This window comes from Thermobia domestica, chromosome 18 (genome assembly GCF_964235325.1).
Source record: "Thermobia domestica chromosome 18, izTheDome1.hap1.1, whole genome shotgun sequence".
NCBI lineage: Eukaryota > Metazoa > Arthropoda > Insecta > Zygentoma > Lepismatidae > Thermobia > Thermobia domestica.
The window spans coordinates 52,144,441-52,162,750 of record NC_137471.1 but is presented as its reverse complement, the minus strand read 5'-3'; the positions used below and the strand labels follow the sequence as shown (position 1 = coordinate 52,162,750).

The window sequence follows — 18,310 nt, the reverse complement described above, 5'->3', positions numbered from 1 at the left end:
AGATCTCATGTGTTAGGGCACAGATCTCAAAATCAACTGAAAAATACTAAGGGGTATACTGAATGTGTGTACAAAATTTCAGGCTTCTATCTTGAAAAGTAAGGACAGGAAAATATATTTAACAATGTGCCAAGAATATCCCCTCAATACCCCAGATTCCCGCATACACAGGATCTCAGATAAGAATTTTCTGAGACTTCCTGGTTCGTGGATCTTACCTCATTCTCTTCGGAATAGAACAGCCTTTCAAGCGTGTCTCTATCATGCACCAGAAGGATTTTTTGTTAAAAATATAGCTTCTTTTTACCTTTTTACTCATCTGGACCCCCTGTGTTATCGCAGAGATCTGAAACAAATCTGAATATATTTAACAATGTGCTAAGAATATCCCCTCAATACCCCCAGACTCCCGCATACACAGGATCTCAGATAAGAATTTTCTGAGACTTCCTGGTTCGTGGATCATGGTTCTTACCTCATTCTCTTCGGAATAAAACAGCCTTTCAAGCGTGTCTCTATCATGCACCAGAAGGATTTTTTGTTAAAAATATAGCTTCTTTTTACCTTTTTACTCATCTGGACCCCCTGTGTTATCGCAGAGATCTGAAACAAATCTGAATATATTTAACAATGTGCTAAGAATACCCCCTCAATACCCCCAGACTTCCGCATACACAGGATCTCAGATAAGAATTTTCTGAGACTTCCTGGTTCGTGGATCATGGTTCTTACCTCATTCTCTTCGGAATAGAACAGCCTTTCAAGCGTGTCTCTATCATGCACCTGAGAGATTTCTTGTTAAAATATTCTTTTTACCTTTCTACTCATCTGGACCCCCTGTGTTATCGCAGAGGTTTGAAACAAATCTGAAAATACTAAGGGGTGCACTGAATGTGCGTGCAAAATTTCAGTCTTCTAGATGCAAAATTATTCCGCCAAAAATAATAAAGATGGGTCTAGCAATAATTATTTTTTAAAAGTTATGACGTCATCACCCCTATGTCTCGACGCAGAAAGGCATAACCATTCATAACGCGTTTTACAATGCCTCTAGGTTTGAAAAAACGAAATAAAAAGCTTTATTAGTACTTTTTTAATCGAATAATGAAGGTCCGCACCCTATCGTAAAAAAAAAGAAAGAAAAAAAAACCCTCGATAAAATTTAAAAGTGCTAAGCACTCATATTGTTCTACATGTAACGTTTTTCATGTTTTTGTGTGATGAATCATTTCCTTCTTTTCTTTCTTTCTTTCTTCGTGTCCTAACACCCATCATAGCTCGGTTTTGGTATCATTTTGTGTGATGTAGCAAAGCTTTAATCAGTTATCAGGTGAATAAAATGATGAGAATATTTATTATTTTTAAACTTTTACAACTTTACTGCTTTTATTATCATCACTTTCACTTGACTTAAAGCTGCCTCCTGTTAAAGTCAATTTCCAAGTGAATTGCTGTTGACACAGCTGATCTGGAAGCTGGAACTATTGTTCACTCTTAAACCTTGATTTAAATATGAATATGTAACCCGCAACACACGTATTGCAAAACTGACGGGGAACATTACGCTTTCCGCTCTTATGGTTGTAAAGCTGTCTCGGGAGTAGGCAAGTGGGAGGGTCGCTCCAAACACCATATCCTTCATGGAAAGTGACAAGCTACTACTAATTCATTCTTGGGATTCAAAATATTTAGAAATGATAAACACATTTTAGGATTTAGGATTTAGATTTCTGGGCTTTCAGCATCTGTGGCCATTTAGTCCACCACGTTTGAAGGATAACGTCTCTCGGCGAGTACATTATCCGGGCAAAGGGAAGGAAGAAAGCGGCCTGGGACCTATAATTTAGGTACCACCCCGGCATTTGCCTAGTGTGAATGAGGAAAACCTCATTCAGAATAGCTGGCCTGAAAAAAACTTTTTGCACTTTGACCGAGTGCCCCCACCGGGAATCGAACCCGGGACGGCTGATAAACACATTTTGTGAGCCATTTTTATACTTGTACGCTACTAACGCCACGAAGAGCATTCCTTGTGGGACACTACAACTATCATTGATTGAAAAAGACAACGTTCACATAAAATAGTTTACACATGCTGGAAATCAACTTCTCACCTGTATGGTTGACTCACAGAATTTACTTTCGCCCCAGACTATTCAAATCGACCGGATGGTTGAGTATGATGTTCTTAAGAGGAAGCATAAGCATGATTATCATTTGGATTCTGGATAGTTTATCTTATTTTCTGTTGCCGGTTCAACAGTATAAGTCTTACATTATCTAGAATTCCGGATATAAGAAAACATCCGTCAGACTTCATTTTCCTTTATGCGTGGGTGGTCGTAGTCTCAGCAACCAAAAGTGTGAGGCTTATGCGATCCATCATACTTATGCGATCGGAAGTGGGATTTTTGTCCATGATGTGGTAGATAAGGGTTCTGAAGTTTACATAAAGAGTGGCACTTGATATCTACCTACCTATTTGTATGGTTAGCTACCTATGTAGTTCGATAATGATATACTAAATTACGTGAACCTTCATCCACTATCATACAGCTCATCATATCTTCACCACTAGACTTCTCTCTTTGGGAATCGTGCAGTTAAAGAAACCTGATGTCTGACAGATAGCTGCACGTAAATGAAATGAAGTCTTTCAGTTCAACGTTCCACGTTTATGCCTTTGAGACTAAGGGAGACGGATGGTTACGGTAAGTGAATGGTAATGGAAGAATTGTTTAAAGAAGCGGAAATATCCTGAAAAAACCCACAGACACGATGATGTCTACCACAAACTTACTTAGTCGGGGATTGAACTAGGGACTCCGCTCAGAGATAAGCGTTCTACCAATGAGCCATCATGTCTCCAAGAGTTCATATTTTGTAAACAGCGGTGAGGGGAATGGTTCGCCCATCACTACGGCATTCTTTCCCGCTCTTTCTAGACAACTAAGAATACTGCCAAGCAAGGGCGCCCATGTTGTGGTTTCTAAGGGGGGGGCAAGTACAAGCGGCATTTCAAATAACTAACTAACTCGGAGGTTCAATGCCGCGTTCACAAAAGCTCTCCACTGACTTCTAACCTTAGCTAACTGCATCCAGCTTCTACTTTGTATTCCAATCTCTGCGAGATCCATCTTAATATTGTCCTCCCAACTGCGTCTGGGTCTTCCTAATGGTCGTTTTCCGATTGGTCTTCCAGTCAAGACTTTGAAAGCGTTTCTACTTTCCTCCATTCTAGCTACATGACCCTCCCACCTAAGCCTCCTAGACTTGACCCTAACAATGCTGGGCAAACCATTAATTATGTAGTTCGTCGTTATGAAGTTTCCGTTATTCCCCATTCCCGTTCCTCTTGGGTCCGAATATTCGTCTCAGGATCTTATTCTCAATTACTTTAAGTCTACGTTCTTTACTACTTTAAGTACATAGTACTTTAAGTCTATGTTCTTCCCTCAGAGTAAGCAACCATGTTTCGCAAACATACAGAACAACAGGCATGATTATCGTTTTATATATTTTAAGCTTCAAATTCCTCGCAGAATTTGCGACGATAAGCGATTTTGAACCGAATAGTAACACGAATTCCCTGTTTTCAATCGACATTTAATTTCTTCGTGAATATGATTTTCGTCTGTTAATATTGATCCTAGATATTTGAAACTATCCACTTTTTTCAAAAGTATTATTTAATATTTTAATGTATCCATAATTTGCTGTATTACGGTCCCGACGCAGTTCCGTTAATCTAGTTTTCTCTGCATTTACTTCTAAACCAATGTCCCTGCAAGCGTTTAATAATATATCTGCATTTCTTTCTATTGTTCTCCTATCATCTCCTATTAAATTTATATCATCAGCATATGCCATAACCTAATGACTACCGTTCAACTCTAGGCCCTGGTTGTTATCTTTGATTTTCCTTATAGCGTATTCCAGAACGATGTTAAATAATAATGGCGACAACGCATCTCCTTGTTTCAGCTCGTGGACAAAAATTTTTCTACCCGGACTTTACTTTGGGATTCATTTAAACATATCTTAATTAATCTAATTAGCTTTCTCGGTATTCCAAGTTCTGTAAGAATGTTGTATAATGTTTCTCTCCTAACCGAGTCGTACGCCTTTCTAAAATCAATAAATAGTTGATGTACCGGGGTATTGTATTCCCACTTTTTTTCGAGTATTTGGCGAATGGTAAATATTTGGTCGACAGTTGATCGATTTCGTGTAAATCCGCACTGATAATCTCCAATAATTTCATCTGCGTATGGGGTCAATCTTGCTAACAGAATATTTGAAAGGATTTTATAGGATGTTGACAAAAGAGAGATGCCTCGGTAATTATTACAGTTAGTTTGGTCGCCTTTCTTGTGAATTGGAACAATGATTGATTCTTTCCACTCTTGTGGCAATTCTTTCTTGTTCCAGATAAGGAGAATGAGTTTGTGTACCTTGTTCCACAATTTTTCGCCTCCAGCTAAAATTAACTCAGCCGAAATTTCATCTACACCCGGAGATTTGTTTTTCTTTAATTTCTTTATAGCGGTTTCTACTTCTATTCGGTTGGGTTCTGGAATATACAGTTCTGCGGTGTGTATCTCCTTTTCTCCGCGCACACTAGTTTTTGGTTGCGTGTTAAGCAAATCGTCGAAGAAATCTTTCCATCTATGTAAGATGCTATCCGTATCAGTGAGAACTGTACCATCAGATTTCTTTAATATATAAGCACGAGGTTGATAGCCTTTCTTAAATTCATTTCAATTCAAATTTTGCTGTAACTATTCTAAAAATTCAATTGAGTTTTCGATATTCCGAAGTACAATTTCTTCAAGGGGAGGCGAGCACCCCACCTTGCCTCCCCTAAGCAAACACACCTAACGGGTGGCCTTGCTGCCAAGCTACGTTGTTGCCAGTAGTTAAATGTTGAATCTTCTCTCAAATAGTCCAAGTATTATACTGTTTGGACAGCACACATTATTGAGTACTCTGTCATATTATTACGATTGTAGAATTATGACTGGTTAAACTTTTAATTTGTTGGCAAATGTGTTTCTCTATTCTTACAGAGCATTTGGCAATATTGCTGCAAATGCACCAATTGCACCATGTGTCCTATACAACTGTCAAATGCCAGCTTTCCTTAACTGCTCAGTAAGGATAGATCTGCTCGCGTTCCTGCAGGATCTTCATGATTGCATAACACATATAGGCCTACTGCAGCCCACAATGCTGCACATGCTTCATTGGGCATGGCAGGAAATTTACTAGTATATGTCGTGTAATCAAAACTACGCACATTTGACAGTTACTCTCTTTCATATCACATGTTCATGTAGAATAACTAATAGTTGTCCTGTTTATTTACGAACGCTTTCCATTCTTTTATGAATACTCTGAATAATTTCTGCTCATTAGGCTTTCTTTCTTCTTCTCCTTTTTTAAATAACAGATACTCAATTCCATTTCAGGCATTGGAATATCTACAATTTTAATAGCAGCAATAATGGCTGTGTATTGTAGTTCAATAGCGTCATACAGTCTTTACGCTGTTTGGACAATAGTAAGTTTACATACAACTCAGAGTGAGTGTTCTTCTTGGTGGTTAAAGAATGAAGATTGCTACACTTTCTGGAGCGTACCTGAGGAGTGTGATTTGAACACTACAGAATGTGTCGGTGACTCTGAAGGACTTCAGCTTCCATTATCGCAATTTATTGAGTAAGTAGTCAGTTTCTTTTCTTGTCTTTCCTTTTCTTTCTTTCTTTCTTTCTTTTTTTTTCTTTTTTTTTATACAATTCAGGCAGCCTGTAAGCATTTCATACCTAAAGTTTTCGTTTTCTCACAAATTCACGAGATATTCGAGGTTGTTGAATAATTGAAGTTTGTTTTCGTTATGCTCCTTCACCAGGGCCGCCCCTAGGGAACTTGCCACCCCGTAAAACTACAATTTCGATGTGTCTGTTTTTTTCTTTAATTAATAATCTATTGTTAGTGAAAGATAAAGCAAACACACCTATAAAGGAAAGATGGTAATCCTTTTTATAGAATTCAATATCGGGCTTCAATTTCAATATATTAGTTTGCAATTCCAGTGCAGCTCTTTTATACTTATCTCTTGATGTTCTTTTACGTCTGGTAAAAATTAAAAATAAATGTTTCCACCTTCAATAGTAAGGAGCTTGTTTATGACAAAGACAATACTAGTTTTCGTATCAAAACTATGATAACTAACTAAATGGAACAGGTGTTCGCTACTGTTGGAGAATTAATTTCTTATATTTGACAACAATTCAAGCTATTCATGTTGGGATTTGTTTGACCATTTGCTTTAGTACTGTCCATGAGACTTTAAAGTAATTCGATCTGAACATGATTTATGAATGTAGAGTTCAAATAGAAGGTCAACTTAGTAAATTTAACTACCATCATCATGACGTCTGTTTCCGACAAGAAATTTATTTTAAATAATATAGTTATAACCAGGGCCTGGATTTTGTTGACCTAAAATTTTCTAAAAAATGACCTATAAAATGATCCTAAAATTCCTGTAAAATGACCCTAAAATTCACAAAAGTTGACCTTAAAACTTGCAGTTTTTTAAACGTTTATTTCATTAAAACATTGACATTTTTTTGAATATCTATTGGATTTTAATTACCATTTCTCACTAATTTTCAAAAGTTTTGTTTCAGTTAGTTGCAGTCCATTGATCGTTTGTGTCTTTGGTTTAAAAAAGCAATAATATTAAAACTAAACTTTAAATAATTTAGTAAACAGCTAAGCATTTCATATTTGAATTACAGATATATAGGTCTATATCCAGTTAAGCAACATATAAACATTTTATAAGCTGTGATACAACAAACTAACTCAAGAACTTTGTAATCGTCAGAAAATTTAGTTCATACCTTATTCAGCATTGCAGTAGATAACTGTAAACATTGTTACGATTTTATTGAACGGAGCAGCATCTGTTACAAAAACAACATAGTCATGTTGGACACCTTCAGGCCAAAGTAGGGATATCGATTTATCGAAAAGTTTACATATTGTAAAATGGTTGACAAATTCCAACACTTCACCAGTTAGCAAAAATATTTTGCTAGGTTTGTCGGCTTTCACTGCCCCAACAATAATATTGACTATATAGCGTTCCTTCACATCACTAGTCTGTCTATAGAAACAAAAATTATTTGAGTCCAAAGTTCCTCTCTTATTTTTCTTATTGTGTCCTTGTTACACTTTGGCATGTAATTTTTCCTAAGATTCGTTTCGTCTGGAATGGAACGACCTGTATGACGTTCCAGAAAATCCCGCAATTTCACATTGTTGAGTTTCCATAGAGGAATATTTGAAAGCACAAAAACTTCACACAACTCTTTTGAAAACTGAGGATTTGCCTTTACTATTCGAAGCACTTTCCACAAGTAACAACTGCGAACACTTGGTTTTATGTTTTTCAACTGCGCGTAAATGTTTTTCGCTTCTGATATGCTTTTGTACAGTGTCTTTTTTCTCTGCTGCCACTTTTACTTCACATGCCTTGCAAAACAATACTGTACCGTCAGTACTAAAAATATCCTCACCAAATTCAGAAACAATCTGTCTTAAATGAGAAGCTGTAGATGGTTTAGACCTCGGCATTCTACATACTGAAAGCATCAATTCACTCTCGAGTTGAAACTAGGAAGCACACTTAAAGAATAAAAGTTCGCAAGTGTAGATTGTATACACCAGAATAGTAGATAAAAACCCTGTTTAAAACCTTTGAACGTCTTTGTAGTCATATCCTTTGTGGTAAACAATCTACAACCATCTGCTTTGGCCACTTACGAACCCCCAGCCCTCATCAACCAGCTACAGCTTAGTGTTCATTAACTTGTTAGGAATGCAGTTTTTTCTACCCCAATAATCAGGAAGCAGGAAAAAAGATCATTTAACTTCTTGTTTTTAAATCCGTAAACAGTTTTCATTTTAAGATTTCCTTATGTAGAAGAAAAAGAATAAAAAGACCATAAATGACCTAAAAGTTACCTTAAAATATTTAAAAAAAATGACCTGAAACTTCAAAACGGCAAAAAGTGACCAAAAGTTGACCCTAAAAAAATATATTTTTAGAACCGAGAGTTGATAGATAATGTTTTTATTTGAACTTGCCTTGTCCTATGCGTAACAGAAAAAAGTTGACTTGTCAACAAGATCCGGGCCCTGGTTATAACACATTTTGCCGCTCCTCAAAACTTGCCGTACCGAAAGACCAGGGGTAAAAGTGCGGGGAAACGCGGGAAGATGCGTTCCCTCACCTCCAAAAAATATGTACGGCGTTCCTCCAGTTCCTAAGAAATTACAATGAACAAAGATAGGCAGGGGACGGCGTGACGTCATGCCGCCACCTACCGTCCCCTTATCTTTTCAGATCCATTTTTACCCTTGATGAAGAATGCTTCGTAACTGACAAAAAGAAACCATCGATGCAAAACCAAAGTAGTGTTTCTATATACACTTCCTTTCAAATTGAGCTGTTTCTACAAGCAGGCCTCCAGTTCTTCAGTTCCAGTAAAAAATAAATTTTTCTATTGGTCTTCCAACGAAACATCCATAATGTCTTATCAATTCAGAATCATGATACAGTTAGGGTTGCCAGATTTGTAAAATCAGAAAGGAGGACACTTTGACTTAAAAAAAAAAAAAAGATTACTAAAAAATGGCTTTTACCGAAACTTAATTTGTTTCCAATTATATCAAACAGTGTATTTTAAAGAAAAAGAAAAACATAATATAGAAATTAATACATTATTAAAGTAAACTAATACAAAAAATACAACTACAAAATGATGACTTGCTAGCAGGCAGCAATGCTAATGATACTTTTTGTTCGTTTGAGCTGCTCCTATCAATGATTTGTCACTTAAGAACCTATTATACATTGAGGCACACAAACATATTTCAGAATCACCATCACTGCTATAATTCATACAGGTTTGAAGTCAGTCTTCACAATATCAACACTAAATCTACTTTTAACATCCGTCCAAAGTAATTTATACTTGAGAATATTCTTTCACATTCTGCATTACAATTCGATATGGAGAAAATGTAAGATGCTACGACATACACTCCTTAGAAATTCGTGCATACTTTTTTTTAATCAGATACAAGTTCCTGAAGATTTCCAGACGAAATTATTTCTTTCAGTTAACAATATTCATCATAGAATTCATCCATTTTAAGATCATCAATTTTTAGCTTTCTAACAGCAGACAGCAAGGAGTCAAATGAAGGAACTTGGTTCGTTAAGTCATGGTACTAATAACTTATTTATTCTACCTCCATTTTGGCAACCATGAAACTTTGTTGACTTATTTTATTAATTAATTAGTCTCCAAACTCGAAAAGGAGGACAAAAGTGCGTCCGGCTTGGTTTCAAAGCCGGACATCAATTTTTACGTCCGGCTTTGAAACCAAGCCGGACGCACTTTTGTCCTCCTTTTCGAGTTTGGAGACTAAGACATCAATTTTTACGTCCAAAAACCGAACAGTACGGCTAAAAGCCGGATGTCTAGCAACTTTAGATACAGTGGTTTCAAGGTTGACAAAACGATTTTGACGGATGTTTCTTCACATTTGGAGATAAGTGATAGTCATTGGGACCCACATATGGGAAATAGGAATATTTAGGATGAGTAGTAAACCTGCCCTATGAATCGCGGCTACTGCACTCGGAGAGCCGTGAACTGGACCATTATCTCTATGGAGGAGCATATGACTGGCCAACATTCTACGCCGTTTGTTTTTGATCGCATTCACTTTTTGCAATTAAATTAACAAAACTATTGCCAATGACTTAATTTCCGTATTGCAGCTAATCAATGTAAACAAGTCTCTTGGCATCGCAGAAGACAGATGTCATCATATTGCTCTTTGACGGTTGAACCCTGAATTTTTGGGGTACATTGTTAAAAATACTTTCTTTAATCTGAGAAACCGTTTCTTATCTGTGCACCGAGAATATCTTTTCTTAGAAACAAGAGTTTGAAACTCTCATTAATGAGAAATAAAGAAAAGTACAAGAGGTTGTATAAAGCGAAATGAGAAAATGTAATGATACTTTCCTTATGGATGAGAATTGCCAAATCTCATTTCTAAGAAAATATAGTCACAGATAAGAAGCGGTTTCTCAAATTTGAGAAATTATTTTTAACAGTGTAGTAGAGAGTGGGGATTTCCAATGCCTTCTTTGGTGTTTGCATTCTGGATCGAAGTGGTGCACATGTACGGTAAAAATTTTGTGTTCCAGCTTTTATTATGACCAGGATGTTCTGACTTGTCACACATGGTTTCCTCTTCTGATTGGATGTCAGCGTTTTAGACACGCAATATGCTAAAAAGCTTTCTCAATTGTAAATATTTATGAATAATTTGATGCACACTGCCATTTTAGATAACAAATGTGCCAGTTTCATAACACACAGTGATACGTCGGTCTGCTGAAATAACATCATGTACTTTGGTAATTATGTATTGGATATAGACAGTTGCAAAGGGACCACTATCATACTCATCTTTACTGAACCAGCGTTCTTATTTAAATTCATGAAATGAAATGAAATCTTTCGAGTTTTATGTCCCACGGTTATGCCGGCTAGACTAAAGGAGACGTGAAGATGAGAAATGAATGAAATTGTGGGATGAAGAAAGTGGGAGGAAACGGGAGAGCCCTGAGGAAACCCACGCACACGGTGCTTGTCCACCCCAAAGTTTACTTGGTGGGGGCTGGGATTAAACCCGGGACTCCAAGCACCAGAAGTGAACGCTCTACCACAGCCACCGCAGCCCCATTATTTAACTTCATGATACCATATTTTCTACTAGGTTTTATGATTAAAATAAGATGAAAATATTCAAAAAATAAAGTTATTTACTTTTGTGCAGAGTAGTAGTAGTAGTAAGAACGGGTTAGAATTAGAAGCCCCTCAGGGTTCGTTTTGTTCCACCTTGACCCCAATGAGATAAATGTGACTAACTTAAAACAGCTGGTACACTGTCTTGGGACGCTGAACCGTTGAAAAAAAAAAAGCGCTTATCGCTAGCTGTTACCGTTTTCGTTTCATAGCGATAAACATTGAAACCGGAAATAATTAACTTGAAAAACTTCCGGTTTAAATACTTAACAGAGGAGATGATACCTATTCTTGGGACGTTGAATCAACTGCAAAAAACCGTTTCTCGATATCTCTGACCCTTTTTGCTCTGATACCTGTTGACAGACGGACGGAGGAATGGACAAAGCTGTTCTATAACACTTCCGATACTTATGCATAATATAGTTTGGAATTCTAGTAATTAGTATTAATTAAAAAAAGACATATATGACCCAGCTTCCTTAATCAATGTCCATGCCCAAATGAGTATAAAGGTCGTTTACAGGACAGAACTGTTAATAACTGATCTTGTCAAGGGAAATCTTCAAAAGTATAATAAAATGCAAAAATATAACTATACCTCTGAGCTCTTTTACAGGTTTAGGTAGTGTTGAACAATAGACTCGTTAGATTTCTTAAGACGAGAATTTACATGTTTCTCCTCTCATTCCGAATTTAATATGTACTTCTAGTCTCGTAAGCAACGCTATGAAGTATATCCCATCTTTTATATTAAATAGGATATGTTTCATCATAATAAATAATAATAATAATAGTAATTACAATAACATCGTTCACTTAGAAGTACAAAAATTAACTATAAAATATTATTTTACAGATATAGAATTTTGGGAACTGATTCTGGAGACTACGCAGGTGAAATTCGATCTGGTCTTTTAATATGTTTCTTCATATCGTGGCTGGCTGTATTCTGCTTTCTCTCCATTACTCTAAGCAACATATCAAAGGTAAATTCTAAGTTCCAATTTGGTTGGTATACCGATACTGTATAAGGCAACTAGAGGTATTAAATCGCTGCATGACATTGGCAGTTGCCTAGTCAGATTGGGAACCCCCAAGATAATATTTATATTATTTTGTGGTATGTTTGGTATATGGATTTCGTGGTTCTCGAGGTAGAAATATGGACATAAGAATAATTAATATAATAATAATAATAATAATAATTCGTAAATGCTCTTCACTATCCAGTTGCTGAGTCATGAAAAAGACACCATGTTGAAGATGGTCACATCATTAGGACAACCAAAATAAAAATATACGTAGGTTCTGACACCATAACATTGCAACTAACTTAACAGCGCCAGACGGATTTACGTGATATGTTGGGGCGTTATGAGTTGTCTATTGTGCCATGTTCTCTGTTTAATTTATATTGAACGATGCATCTGTGCAGTAACAAACGCATGTTAACTGAAATTTTGAGGATTCTACCAAAACCGGATATTTCTCCAGTAGAAATCCAAGTGTCTCCAGATTCGACTGACCAAAGAAAAGAACTAAAATCTATCCTATGTGAAAGGGGCTTCTCAGTTGCTTTAGTTGATGGAACGCCTGAGCTACAGGCTCTAAGTAAAACGCCAAACGTGAATTCAAATTATTAAAAATCAGGGGCTTCCACGAAATTCACCTGATATTTGATAGGTATGAACATAAATCCATTAAGAATCAAGTGAGACAGAAAAGACTTCAAGGCATGATTCCAGTTTAATATAGGATTGTAGGCAGTACGATGATAGCAAACATCCCCATGAAGAAACTTCTTTCGCACATAAGCACTAAAGATGGGTTAATATGCTATTTATCAGTGAAAATAATTTCATATGCTAAATGCTCTCAGAAAAACCTTGTAGCTGCATGGCACACAAATGTAGTTTCAATTCACTGCAATTTGGAATACCTAAGTAGCACTCAGCAGGAAGCAGATACCAAGATAATTGAAGACCCAGGGGAAAATAATGATATCCCACACTGACATGATTTTGAGATACAAGGCTTTGAATGTTTGAGTACGTATAGTAACACTATTGAGGAACCTGTAAGGAATTGGCCATATCTCTGTCATCTGTTGACCAAACTCGGTAATTCTTCGAGGGATAACAGAATCACCGGCGTCAAGCAGCATAGACTATTCAACTCATTTTTCACGATTTTGAGGGTTATCGTTATTTTCCTCCGAGGTCTTCAATTCGTAACTCTATAGATGCAACACAAATAGGCACTACAACTTTATATATTTGCGTAAGATACCGGTAACTTAGTTTTTGCATTAAGACTTCCCACAAACTCCTACTTTAGACCATCTCCACAGAATTGTGTAGCTTTGTCAGATGTATACCACATCCTAGTGCTATAAAGGTGTCTACACCTACAGCGTTACATGATCTCTCTGGATGTGACAGTACTGGATGTTTATTCGGCACAGGAAAAACACATTATTGGAAGACATTTGAAAACTCTAATGAAGAGACCTTCTTTGCATTACAGTATCTTGGGAGGCAAGAACTTTCTGCTACACTAATAGATCAGCTTGAAGCATTCATCTGTCAAATTTATCAACCAGCAATAATAATTGCTTCTCTTGCAGAACTTTATTGGAACGCCAGTTGACCATGGTTGGTGTGAAGAAAATTGAAATATTACGCCTGTGTACTGTGAATTATGCACCTTGTGTCCCAGATTCTATTTTAAAGTTAGTACGTTGCTCATAAACTAGAAATAAGTGCAATCTTCCGTGCAGATGTTCAGCAAATAAACTTCTCTGTACTGAAATGTGTGAGTGCAGTGCAAATGAATTATTTTGTTATAATAAATTTAAGAGTGAATCCTCATATCTAGATGACGATGTTAACGGCGATGAGTTTGATCAATAAATAAAGAGTGGTTGGCCATGTGAAATGTGTGTAATGATTTCACTTTTGAGCAGTGGTATTTCTTCGAAAATAGAAAGGTACCTCGTTAGCAAGGGTGAAAAATAAAAGTTATTTCTGTATTACATATTTCCTTTATGTGCAAGATATATGAAAAAAGTGTACCTGAGGGTGCCAGTAACTGCTCTTGTGCCGTAATTGTTTGTTTGTATAAAGGGTTGAAACGAAAATAAATATAAATTTATTTAAGTTCATTTGCTATTGATTCATGTGCTATAATTCAATAGATAGTTTAAGTACATTTTAGCAAAATTCAGCAATTCGTATCTTTCACGATATCTTGAATGGACACAATACCTATATCATACTTGATGGAGTATTTGTAAGTTCGGCCTTACCACCGTCGGTTGCGGTATTTAAATTAACTTTCCAATTCCACATTTCCGTTATGGTCGGGTGGTCAGTTTGTGATGGTCACCCTTCGGGGGTCGGTTTGTGAGACAGAATTGTCATGGACAGTAGTCGGAACTTAAGATTTGGATCGCGTTGTGGAAGAGCGAAATTACGGAAGTGGGCGGCCTCATGCACGGCTTTACAGAAGTAGTATCTACTATCACACTTAACAAAATTAGTTGTAATATTATGGTATCGGCACCTACGTATATCTTTATTTTGGTTATCCTAACGATGTGACCATCTTCAACATGGAGTCTTCATGACATCTGCAACTGGATAGTATTGAGTACTTACGAAGTATTTTTTTAAATTATTCTCATATCCATACCTCGAGAACTAATAGGCCGATTTTGATTTCTTTACAGCAAAATTACACTAAAATTTATGTCCTGTAACATGTTTCCGTAAATCTGGTAATTTCTTTCTAATTTGCTAAAAAACATAAATTTTGATTTCGGGAAATATGTAAAGCCCCTCGTACATTTTTAATTATCGTTTGTATGAAAAAATGTTACTGGACATAATTTTTAGCTTGAAATTAAAACTTTCATTTGACGCAAACAAAATAAAAATTGGTTAAGTGATTCTCAAGATAATACGTGTTATGTAGTTTCAAGTGACGGCCACATTGATGATGTCACCACATACGTTCTAAGGGAGGAAAAGAGTGAAATCATGTAAATTATTCACAAGGAACAAGAGAATAATCGAATGTCGCAAACGGCATGTTTTATCATCAACTTGCATTCAAACTTAAAACGTGCTTCTGGTAATTGCCTTATTCTTATGTCCATACCTCAAGAACTAATAGGTCGATTTTGATTTTCTTTACAGGAAATTGAAGGTCTTAAATCATACTAAAATTTATGTTCTGTAACATGTTTTCGTAAACCTGATAATTTCTTTGTAATTTGCCAAAAAACATAAATTTTGATTTCGGAAAATAAAGTCCCTCGTACATTTTTAATTATCGCTTATGAAAAAATATCACTGAACATAATTTTTAGCATGAAATTTGACGCAAACAGAATGAAAATCGGTTGAGCGGTTCTCATTGAAGTGGCGACCATATTGATGACGTCACCACACGCATTCTAAAGACTGGAAAGAGTGACACCATGGTAATTGTTCATCAGGAACGTGCGAATAATCGAATGTCGAAAACGGCATGTTTTTATCATCAACTTGCATACGAACTTACAACTGCGCCCCTACTAACGTTGGGCGTTCGTTTAGAACATGAAATCGTGAGATAGTGACTGTTGATTTAGTGATAAAATATCCCTCCATATAGGGTATTAATGAACTCCGTGTCATAAATTTGGGAAGTGGTCTTTAAATTTATATATATATATATATATATATATATATATATATATATATATATATATATATATATATATATATATATATATATATATATATATGTTCTTATAAACATGTTATAAACTCTGAAAATATGAGACGTGACGTTTTAAAATTCTATAGCTTGAAAATTATGAGACCTATCGCAAGCACTTCTAAGAATTACACAGGAACTAATATGCACTCTAGATAGCCCACTATAAATATCCATGTTTCGCAATCCTATGGTACCCACACAACCATTACTCAATAAGTGCTTACAAATGTATCCCCGTACCCCATCTTACTATATTTAATTCATTACGCTGGGACCGAGGGATTGTGAAACATGGATATATCGATAGAGCGCATACTAGAAAATGCTCTATGGACAGTGTCCACACATCAAGAAGACATGCACGTTGTTTTCCAGTAGCAGAAGGGAGCTCTGCACAAATGTTTGTGCATGCTCGTTGTCAACAACCTGTAACTATGCTGTATATAATCAAGATCGGCAGTTCTACATATTTATCTGAGTACTTTATTTCTTTCTTTTTGTGGTATAACCACCAGACTTTATTTAGTATTATGTCAGCATTTATGAGGTCATGTACGCATTTTGAGAGTAAAAAAATTCGTCCGCACACATTTTCCGAAATATCCTAATTTATCTGCATTTTCTAACTCAAGTCTATTATCAATTCAATTTTAGATATTTCACATCTAAAGGTATATTTGGCTATTCGTATTCAAAGAAGGTTATCCAAAAAAGGTAAGATCTACTGAAAAATATGAATAGGCAAATTTAACATGATCTTGTGTAAATACTATTATTTAATTATTTTTCATACATTTCAGTATATTTCTCATAATGTTTTAAAAGCAAACTGAACGTAAAAGAAAATTTATCATTGTTATGTGGAAAGTTTCAGGGAGAAGTTTCTGAGTACGGCAGAGTGATCTAAAAGTTAAGTGTATTTAATTTTAAAAATTCAATTTGTTTGATATTGCATTGACGTTTAAAGAAAGGTAATTAAAACACGGATAAAATATCAAAAATTGAACTTTTTAAATTACAGATAACTCCGTGGAAATTGTGTAGAATATGTAAAGTCAAGCAACGACGCCCACTTCCCAAAATTTGTGTGGGTACAATGCAGGATGTGTTAATTTGTTTTCAGAAGAGTCTCGATATTTTTTGATTGATTTCGTTCTAGTTAAAATCATTTATGAACAGTGTCATAAAGGGATATCTTCGATTCTATTCACAATATAGTTTAATTTTTCATTGTAGGGACTGCCTTTGACTAGGCCAGAGACAGTCAAAGAAATGAGGAGTGCGCTGTTTGGTTGTCTTTGCACAAACACATTTGAAAGAAACAATTATGTTTTAGAAGTTAGAAATTTTAACTTCCATCTCAATATTTTAATTCCTTATTAATTTTTAATAATGGCAAGTGAGAAATATTTATTTTATTTCTTGGACCATTTACTTTCATATTGCATAATATATACGTTAACACAAACCTCACATACATATAGAAGGTGTAAATCTCTATGAACAGCTAGTGATAGCCAGGGTGCTAATAGGATAGGTATTTCATTTTGTTTCTATCAAACTAAATATGTTGTGGGTGCGGCTCAACCACAAGATTATTTGTGTGGGAGTTTGAACCCCGGAGCCCCCACGTAGTCGGCGCGCATGAAGTCAAATGTATATTTATTTAAAAGATGTTAACTGGCTCGTTGACAACAGCTATTGTGGAGCAAAATTCTGAAAACATTCCAGGGTCCGATTGACTATGGAATCTTCTGATATCGAAGAAGAAAATGTTCTGGTTTCAAAATGTAACTTTATTTATTCATTTATTTTTAACAAAAAGAAGTTAATGAAATATAAGTCAGCTTTAAATGTTTGTTATGCTAGTCTGAGGTTTCATGGGGTGAGCTACCACTGCATTTGCAGATTACCAGGATGGGCCAGGCCACTTTCAATAGAGTTTATATACTCCATAGCAGTTTTCATTTTATTAAATAAACTGTAGAATAAAAATTTGTTTTGCAAAATTCCATTTAATCGATAAAACATACTGAATTGTCTATAAAAAAAGTGTATTTTATTTTTCCAGGTGGTGTACATATCTACCATGCTGTCTTTGTTAACGTTTTTCGTCATAGGCGTCATAGCAATGTGTCAACAAGGAAGTGGCAATGGACTCGAACGAATATTGAAACCAAATTTTCGGAAGTTAGGTAGCATTAAGGTTTGTGAAAAGTATTTTGTAATTTTTTTTTTTTTTTTACATTTACTACAAAATTTATTGCATTTTATAAAAATACAAAATAGCTTTATATTGTAAATAAATTTGTTTTGTAAATTGTATTTTAATATGCTCTATATATAATTAATATATACAGGGTGTTTCAAAACAACACCGGCAACTTTTGGGAGGAGATTCCTGACATACAGATGAGGTAAAAAATATATAGCCCAACCTGGGTTCAGAAATCCGTTATTTCGGAGTTATAGGCTGCCGAAAACATGAAAAATGAACTTTAAAAATTCATAGCTCCAATACAATGGAACCTGCCGTAATTGGGTGCCCTATCCAAATATCTATGTTTCAGAATCCTGCGGTACTTCTGCAACAATTTTTATAGAGATAGTTGATGAGTACTTCAAATTATATGCCA

At 35.6% G+C, this 18,310-nt stretch overlaps 1 protein-coding gene across 4 annotated transcripts in view; it reads left to right on the top strand.

The window, feature by feature from the left end:
• LOC145675752 (sodium-dependent proline transporter-like) overlaps nt 1-18,310 on the top strand; it is a 124,638-nt gene that overhangs the window by 53,865 nt on the left and 52,463 nt on the right. For all 4 annotated transcript variants that reach the window (XM_081746405.1, XM_081746404.1, XM_081746402.1 and 1 more), the window contains 3 exons: nt 5,472-5,721; nt 11,764-11,893; nt 17,746-17,880. In XM_081746405.1, the coding sequence (XP_081602531.1) occupies nt 5,472-5,721; nt 11,764-11,893; nt 17,746-17,880 (515 nt within the window). The remainder of the gene's footprint in view (nt 1-5,471; nt 5,722-11,763; nt 11,894-17,745; nt 17,881-18,310) is intronic.